Source organism: Solanum verrucosum, unplaced genomic scaffold (genome assembly GCF_900185275.1).
Source record: "Solanum verrucosum unplaced genomic scaffold, falcon-dt-bn FXZP01000071.1, whole genome shotgun sequence".
NCBI lineage: Eukaryota > Viridiplantae > Streptophyta > Magnoliopsida > Solanales > Solanaceae > Solanum > Solanum verrucosum.
In genome coordinates, this window is record NW_026020118.1 from 995,889 (window position 1) to 1,005,307 (window position 9,419).

At 38.8% G+C, this 9,419-nt stretch overlaps 1 protein-coding gene across 1 annotated transcript; it reads left to right on the forward strand.

Moving 5' to 3' along the window:
- Window positions 1-432: 432 nt before the first annotated feature.
- On the forward strand, window positions 433-3,359 carry LOC125825703 (uncharacterized). The gene is made up of 4 exons (XM_049505016.1): window positions 433-549; window positions 667-955; window positions 1,030-1,585; window positions 2,546-3,359. The coding sequence occupies exons 1-4, from the start codon at window positions 433-435 to the stop codon at window positions 3,357-3,359; spliced, it is 1,776 nt and encodes a 591-aa protein (XP_049360973.1).
- The last annotated feature ends 6,060 nt before the right edge of the window (window positions 3,360-9,419 follow it).

A 9,419-nucleotide genomic window follows, 5' to 3' on the forward strand; every position in this document is an offset into this window, starting at 1 on the left:
CATTTTCCTTCTGAAGATTCAGTTTGAAGCCAAAGGTTTATTTTCTAGAAGAAGTCAATTAACTTTCACTATGATTGCTCAAGATTGAATCAATCTCACTATTGACACCATCTTTTCAAAATGATGAGTCCACAGAAGACATAGGAAATGATGCAAAATCTGATCCGAAGGAAGTAGATGTCCTTTGACATTTACTATGCCTCTAAATCTCTTTATTAAGTACATTCTCCTTTTGTTCTTTCCAAGGTCTTTTAGACCCTTCATTAGACTACTCAAGTTTAATTTTACAGTCCACCATTTTAGGTCCTATTTTGATCCTTTTAGGAATATGAACTTGGATTTTGGGAAAACTTAATTTTCTCTCTCTAAAAGCAAACGCTCTCAAATTTCAGCCTAACAGTTATATCCCTAACGAGTAGTTGAACTATCGGAATGGCGCGTGAGCCGCCGGTAGAGCTCTTCTGGACGCCAGACCAGTCCCAACAGCAGCGCTATGATCTTACGAATAAAACCCATCAACAATCACCCACTAATTCATCCAATATTTTGGTGAATTAGTGAAACACTGAGGCGATCAATACCGCGATTCCGGAGAAAGAGTTAGAAGGGATGCAAAAAATTATTTCCACAGAGTGTAATAGTCTGAATCATGGAAAACTGGTTAAGGGGAATGATTCTCCTAATCAAGAGAAACAACATACTAAAAAATCAGTTGATTCTATTGAGCCAATTGCGAGAATTGATGAGGCGACTACTGAGAAAATCGTGACTGAATCGCCTGAAAGGGGCCTTCAAATTCGAGTATCTTTCCAGCAAATTCGAGGCGAATTGACCAGTGGAGATTACTCACCTATTGAAGAGGTTCACCTCACTGAAATTTCAAGAAAAATGGACGCTCACATCGCCGGCGACAAAGATTCCAGTGTGGGAGAATTGTTGACCAGAAAATTTCAAGGTGAAGCAACAAGTGGGAATTATTCTACTAGTGGAGAGGTGTATCTTACTGATTTATCCACACAATTCAATCAGGAAAGGGTCTGAATAGAATTCAGGCAAACCTAGTTGGAACTCAGTTACAACACCAATTGAATAGTGCAGGGCTAGAAGGGAACCTTTCCCATAATCATGAAAACTCCAATGGTCAAAGGCAAGAGCAATATGCAATTGATGATCAAGGAATTGAGACACAACCAAAGGTACACGACAAAAAAATAGGACAAAGCCCAACTGATCAACAAATCAATGCAACTCCTAAGGCCAAGGAAGTGGTTGAAGTGGAGAGTTCATCCCATTTCTCTTTTGGAGTACAACCTACTGATACAACTCCAAGCAATGAGGGAAGACAAATAATACCAGGTAAACCAATAAAATCTGATTATACTCCTACTACTAATCAATTTCGAGAACAACATACAGCTAGCAGGAGACCACAAGACAACACATCAAAGGAGATGGGAACACAGTCAGGTAAGCACACTAACTCTATAACAGGTCACAATGTTGTAATTCTGAGTAGTGGAGTAGCCCAAATGCAACTGAATGCAAAGGGGGCAAATAAACAGTGCTATGACTGCAAAGGAACAAGGTGGAAGGAACTCTAATTATCAACAACAGGTTTATTAGAACCAAAGGAATGGAAATGGTAAAAGGGGTCAGACTCAACAATATCAACAAAGAGAAGTTTCTGATCCTAATAGTTATAACAATGCTTTTCCAAAAATTTCCAATAATTATGAAAAGCATAACCCTCACACTCAAAGAAACCAGCAAATTAATAACCCAAACCAGTCCAACGGGAATAGTAACCCCAACAACCATCAATATACCAAAAAAGACCTGACCAGTGAACCTGCTCCATATATTGTGGTTCAAACCATGGCTGCAAGACTTAGATAACAGTTAGCCAAGAATGAAACTCCCATTGAGCTGGTTACCCCTAAAGTCACGGCTAAACAAAACCTTCTTGTAGTAATCTTTAACATGGATGGATTTATGGTTAAATTAGCTATGGATTGCAAGTACACCCTGATTGGAAAATTCAGTAGCACTATGCCTAAGATAAAGCTCATCAGGAAAAGCTTCATCATGCAAACTCAACTAACATGAGGGGTCAAAATAGCTCATTACAATGCTAGACATGCCTACATTGACTTAGAAAGTGAGCTAGACTATAATACATTTTGGACACAACAAAGGATGACTATTGAAGGCAAACTGATGAGGATACAAAGCTGGACCCCAAACTTTAGACCTAAGGAAGAACCCCTATTGTTTCTATATGGGTATTACTACCAGGTCTATCATGGCATTGCTACAAAAAAGATTTTGTGACACCTCTACAATCTCCTGTTGGAAAAGTTCTATACTTAGACATAACTACTATTCAAAAGACTAGGGGCAGCATGGCTAAGGTAAAAGTTCAAGTGGATATAACCAAGGCAAGACCCTCTCATATATGGCTGGGGTTAGATGAGGAGGACCTCACTATAGGTAGGTGGCAAGCTGTTGAATATGAATGAGTCCTTGACTATTGTGAGTATTGCAGACACCAAGGTCACATGATGCAAGAGTGCACCTTCAGAATAAGAGATGATGAATTCAGGAGGAAAAAAAGAAATGGAAGCAGAAAAAAGAATAAAAATAAAGGTGACCAAGTACAAAAAGGAAAAGACAATAAACAGACCATGCCAAAAGAGAAGGAGGAGGAGCACAACCAAAACAACAGGGAATCCAAAAACCAAAAACAACCAGATCAGCAACAAGAAGATGGATGGCAAGTTCAAAGGAAGAAAAACAACAAGCAACAGGAAAACAAAGTTCAAAAAATAGTTTGGAGACCAACCTCACCACAAAATAGGATGACAAAGGAGCATCACCAAAAAACAACACAACAAATAGGTATATCAACTAACTCTAACCAAAATTCCTATGCTAATTTAGATATGCAGGATCAACAAAAAGATGACAGGGAAGAGCCTGACAGAAATGAAAGGACACCACCACAAGGAGCACAAAAAAGATATGAATCAGATCCCAACCAAGAAGCACTGGTCACACAGAAGGTAAACATGGTGAACAACAAGAGCACATGTATTGACTCTACACTCCTAGTCCCCACAAACTCTAGTATTGTGTATGTTGATTGTAATGTTGAAGTTGAAGGAGGGATGGAAGGGGGAAGTCAGGAGAACCATACTAACTTGCAGGAAGGGGTGTCCAAAGGAGGGAATTTGACTCATGTTCTTCATGAGGGGGTTCACATTGACCTTAGTCTTGACCCTAAAGCCTCTGCTACTCCTAAAGCTCATCAATACAGTCCAAGACAGCAACAACCCCATCAGCAAATTCAAACAGGGTAAAAAATGCAACCAACAACTAAATCTGATAAGGAGAAAAAACAACCTGACAAAAGAGGAAATGGTAAACAGAACAAGGGATCAATGGCACAAGATATGGGATCCAAAGCAAGGACTAGCAACCAAAGAGAACACTCCAAATAGCAAAAATAAACCTAGCAAAAAGAAGAGAGATGCAACAAAAAAGAAATAGGTTGAAAAATAGGATACTTATCAGCATGGGGAACATGAGAAGAATGAAAAGGAGTGTAAGCAGTTTATCGTGGTAGATGACCAGGAGGGCCTGGATATCACTCCCTTACAAACCAAATATATTACTCCACCCCCCAATGTTCCTCCTGACAAAAGACCTAGTAATTGTCAAGTCAATACAGTTCTAGAAATAGATGAATATGATGTGGATAACTCTGAGGAGGAAATTAATATGGATAATCAATCCTTAAAGGATCCAGATGAGGATGATGAGACTAGTGAGCTACTTATTAAAGCCTTTAGCCTTCAGTATGATAAAGGCTTAGAGGAAGAAATTCAACTAGTTACTAAAAATCAAGGTTTATCTCCCAGAGGCTTTCATCAAGATAAATTTCAATTCAGCAAAGGGCTCAACAACCAATCTATCACTATAGGCAGATCAAACACTAGACTCTTTACCTCCAAATCATCCCAATGATATGCTCACTTATTTGGAATGTGAGAGGGATCAACACCCAAGGTGTACTTGAAAGACTCAAAATGCTCAAGAAAATGCATCAATTATCTGTCATAGCTATCCTTGAACCTTTTTCTAACATTACCCATGTCCAAAGTTTTAAGCTTGCTATGGATCATGCTGTGACTAATTGAAATGGCAAAATCTGGCTATTCTGGACTGTGGACATTGATTGTGTGGTATTGGAGGAAGATGAGCAGCAAATTACTTGTGATATAGGTCATAATGAGCTTCAAGCTCATTTTACCACCACTTTTGTTTATGCCAAATGTAAGGATCACCTCAGAAGACCTCTTTGGGATAGAATGCTACATCAATCTTCTGACAATAACAAACCTTGATGTTCAGTTGGGGACTATAATGTTATTACTGACATTGAAGAGAAACTGGGAGGAATTCCTTACAATATGAGGAAGATTTTAGAATTCATTGCTGTGATAGAAGCTTGTGGTCTCATGGACCTAGGTATCAGTGGGCAAAAATTCACTTGGTCCAATCAAAGGGGAATTAATCATAAAATCTGGAAGAGGCTTGACAAGGCCTTGGTAAATGACTATTAGTTGGAGATGCCTCAGACTACCATCACTCATCTCCCATCCCATCTGTAGGATCAGATCACTGTCCCCTTCTAATGGAGAAACATGCAAGAAATGAAGACCACATTAAACACTTCAAATTCATGAATTGCTGGGCTGACCAACCAAAGTTCCTTGACATTGTTAAATCGTGCTGGGAAAGGAATTTAGAGGGTAACAACATGTGGAAATTTCATCAGAAATTGAAAAGATTGGCTAACTCTCTAAGTTCCTGGTCCGGGGGGAATTTGGTGATATTTTCATCAAAGTCAAGGATTATGAAGAGAGGGTCATAATTGCTGAGGAAAAACTTATTCAGGACAATACTAATGAGAACAGGACAAATCTTCATAAACTGAATGCTGAATATATCAGATTTTTAAAACTGGGAGAATCCATCCTGAAACAAAAACTCAACTTCAATGGTTTGAAGAAGGTGATGGGAACACTAAATACTTTCATTCATTGATAGGAGGAAGAAGAAGAAGGTTGTTTATACACAGAATTCTCAGAGAGGATGGGGAATGGCAACATGGGGATAATCCTGTGAGCATTTCCAAGACATATTTACAGGGGAAGACAGTGTCATTAATGAGGGTCCTTTAGACTATATTCCCAGAATGGTCAACCAGGATCAAAATAACAATCTCACTGCCTTGCTTACTATTGAGGAGTTAAAGGAGGTTGCATTTTCTATGAACCCTAATTTTGCAGCAGGCCTTGATAGCATGAATGGCTATTTTTTTCAGAAATGTTGGCACATAATCAAACATGATATTTTGGAGGTCATTCATGCTTTTTTCTGTAGTAAGATGATACCTAAATACTTTTCTCACTCTTGCATTGTTCTTTTTCCAAAAGTGAACAATCCCAACAAGCTATCTGAGTTCAGGGCTATCAGCTTAAGCAATTTCACAAGCAAAATCATTTCTAAGCTGGTAAGTTCTAGACTTGGTCCTATCCTACCTGGTTTGATCTCCCTCAACCAATCTGGTTTTGTTAAGGGTAGAAGTATATCAGAAAATATCATGCTTGCCCAAGAGATTATTCACCAAATTAAAAAGACCAATATTGGTAGCAATGTGGTCATTAAATTAGACATGGCTAAGGCATATGATAGAGTCTCTTGGCCCTATACCTGCCTAGTTATGAGAAGAATGGGGTTTGATGAGGTCTTCATTGACATGATATGGAGGATAATGGCTAACAATTGGTATTCTATCATTATTAATGTCAATAGACATGGTTTTTTTCACTCTACTAGGGGCCTCAAACAAGGTGATCCCTTTTCTCCTGCCCTATTTATTTTAGGTGCAAAGGTCCTTTCAAGATCTTTGAACAGACTCCATAGCATTCCAACTTTCCATGGTTTTTTCATGGAAGGGAGAGGTCCTCAAGTGAATCATCTAAGTTTTGCAGATGATATTATTATCTTCACTTCAGGAAGAAGAAGGTCCCTCAAACTCATCATGCAGACTCTAAAATCTTATGAGGAGACCTCAGGGTAGCTTGTAAACAAGGATAAAAGACACTTTATGATTCACTCTAATGCTTTCAATAGCACAAGAGATATGATTAAAAGAGTTACTGGTTTCAAACAAAAAGAGGGGCCTATCACCTATCTTGGATGCCCTTTGTATATTGGTAGACCAATAATTATTTACTTATCTTATATTATCAATAAGGTGATGAATATAATCACAGGTTGGCAAATAAAAATGCTGAGTTATGGAGGGAGATCATTTTTTGTCAAGCATGTGCCGCAATCTATGCCTATTCATCTATTAGCTGCTATCTCTCCTCCTATAACTGTCCTCAAACAAATTCAGAGTATCATGGCTGACTTTTTCAGGGCTGGAAGAATGAGAGGAAAAACTACCATTGGGCCTCATGGAAGAATTTAAGCTTCCCTTATGATGAAGGGGGAATTTGTGTGAGGAATCTGATGGATATGTGCAAAGCTTTCCAATATAAGCACTGGTGGATTTTCAGATCCTAACACACACTATGGGGAGATTTTTTAAAGGCTAAATACTATCAGATATCAAATCCTATAAGCAGAAAGAAAGGACCTTGTGACTCTGCAACTTGGAGACACTTGACACACAACAAATACAAGCTGGAGGAACACATCCAATGGAAAATTAATTCTGGAGATTGTTCTTTTTGGTGGGACAATTGGTTAGGAATGGGACCTCTAGCCAACTTCACTGATAAAAGTAATAGGTTCAACAACACTACTGTGGTAGATTTTTGGGTTGATGGCCAATGGAACATGGAAATGATAACTCAGCAAGCCCCTCATAGTCAAGTAGCTAACATTTTAGCTACACAATTGCAGATTCAACATGGGATCCCTGATCAGGCAATGTGGAAGTTAAATACAGATGGAAAATTCTCCTCTTCTTCAGCTTGGAATGACATCAGGGAAAAGAGAACCAAGACTCAATTTAACTCATTCACTTGGCATAGAAGCATCCCCTTCAAGAGTTTCTTCCTCTTATGGAGAGTGGTAAGAGGCTAGCTACCCACTAATGAAAAAATTACTAGATTTGGTAATGACCTTGTTGCTTGTCTTTGCTGTAACCAACCTGGATGGGATACTATTGAGCACACCTTCAACAATGGAAATTTTGTAGCCTATGTGTGGAGATATTTTGTTGCAAATGCTGGAGTTACTATAGACCACACCTCCATTGGCTACCTGATCAGGAGTTGGTGGTCTACTAAGTACAAACATGAGGCTCATAAGCTGCTGCTTCAGGCCACTCCAATCTTTATTTGTTGGAACTTATGAAAAAAAAGGTGTAAGAGAAAGTATGAGGGAAAGCAATCTAATATTACTAGAGTTTTGTATGCTGTTTACAAAGACAATTACAAGCTTACGTCCACAGTCTACCCCCACATCACTTGGCCAGCTAACTGGAAGGATCTGATTCAATTAGCAGAGAAGTGTGTTCATGAAACCAAGGTGTCTATTGTTTACTGGAGAAAACCCCCTGATCAGTGGGTCAAACTCAACACTGATGGCAGTGCATTGAGTAACCCTGGTAAAATAGGGGCAGGAGGTATTCTAAGGGATCATAATGGAGCAATGATACTAGCATTTGCTACCCCCTTAGGAGAAGACACTAATAACCAAGCTAAAACGGAGGCTGCTATTTTTGGCATTACCTGGTCATTGCAGCTAGGATACAAGAATGTCATGCTAGAAGTGGACTCTTAACTTCTTGTGTACTGGATCACTCTCTAAACCAACCCTCCTTGGAATATCAGCTCACAGGCACAACAACTCCAAGACCTCATCAAACAGGTGGACAATTTCAGATGCAAGCACATTCTCAGAGAAGCCAACTTTACTGCAGATTCACTCTCAAAACACAGCCACAAAATCACAACTCCTCAAGTATACTTCAACTGCCAGCAATTATCAAAGGAAACAATATCTTACCATCAGTTGGATATTTTGGAAATGGCAAACTTCAGAAGAAGGAAAATAAGGAGGATCAAAGAGCCCCTATGATAGCTATCAGGTTCCTAGGTTAGAAGGGTTGGTGTTTAACTCTTCTTACCTTGTAAAGGGAGAGTCTCCCTTATTTGTGATTTCTAGAATCTTTGTATTGAGAGGAGTCCTCTCTTCAGGTGCATAGAAGCTAGGAATCATCTTGTAATACGGGGATGAGTTGACTATCCTTAGTAGGAAAGTCGACTTATGAACCATCATAGGTCCGGAGGTAAGGTTTATGTCCCCCTCCTTGTATTTTGTTTTTTTTTATCTACGAAAAGGCCTGGGGTATTGCTAAGCCCCTGACCCCTCCAAGGGTCGTTAAAAAAAAACCTTGGATTTTGGCTAGACACCCCCCACTTTAAATATTTCAAGTTGGATTTCCTTCCTTTCCAATGCTCATATGGAATAGATGGTGTCATGAACAAACAAAACTGTTTATTGTTTTTCTTTCTAAACAAACAAAACTTTTTATTGTTCCTTTTGCTGTAACGATAGCTTCACCACACAAATTTTGTGGTAAACCTGAACTTATATGTAATGCATCCATTATTTCTGTAACACCCCGACTTTTCAAAACGTCTAAATTAACTCGTACCTTCGTGGAAAGACAAGGAGGGTGAGTAATAAATTAAGAATCATGTAGTATGTCCTATTTTAAGTGTTCAAGTGTTGCATCTCAAGTTTTGAAGTTAGGTAAGTGGCAAAATAAAAGTTGGCGGAAATTATCGTAAGTTCCTTCTTAAAGATTTCTCTGAAATTTGGGTCAAATGTCTTGAAGGTTTCTCCCAATATATAAAGAGTTATGGGGCCCACAAACTATTGAATCGAAGGTCTACGAGTCTAGTTTCCAACGCATCAAACCGTTCATTCATACGACTTCAGAATAGAGAGATATTCGCATTTTCGTGAGACTGCGCAAGCAGGCACGTGAGGTGGGGCCCTAGGTCGGTGGAAAGTTGTATATATCTTCTTCTTCGAGTTTTTTCTTCATTTTAAGCTAAATATACAGAGAAAACATAGAAACCCATTTTTAGGATCAAGTGAAATATAGATTTTCTCGACGTAAGTCCTTGACGAAAGTTGTTCTACGCGTTGGGCTCAACATCGTGGTATAATTTGTTTTATCGATTGCGTAGCATATCACATATTAGTGTTGGGACAGTAGGGGTTTGAGTATATTTGAAGGTTTTGAGGTGAATTACGAACTTAAAATCGAGGTAAGACCCTTCTTTCATTGACTCTAGCTTTTATAAGCAGCAAATAGCAATTTG

Coding starts and splice junctions, on each gene's coding strand:
- LOC125825703 (XM_049505016.1), top strand. CDS start 433: ATGGCGCGTGAGCCGCCGGTAGAGCTCTTCTGGACGCCAGACCAGTCC. Junction 550..666: donor CTAATTCATCCAATATTTTG/GTGAATTAGTGA, acceptor AAACTGGTTAAG/GGGAATGATTCTCCTAATCA. Junction 956..1,029: donor GTTGACCAGAAAATTTCAAG/GTGAAGCAACAA, acceptor CAATTCAATCAG/GAAAGGGTCTGAATAGAATT.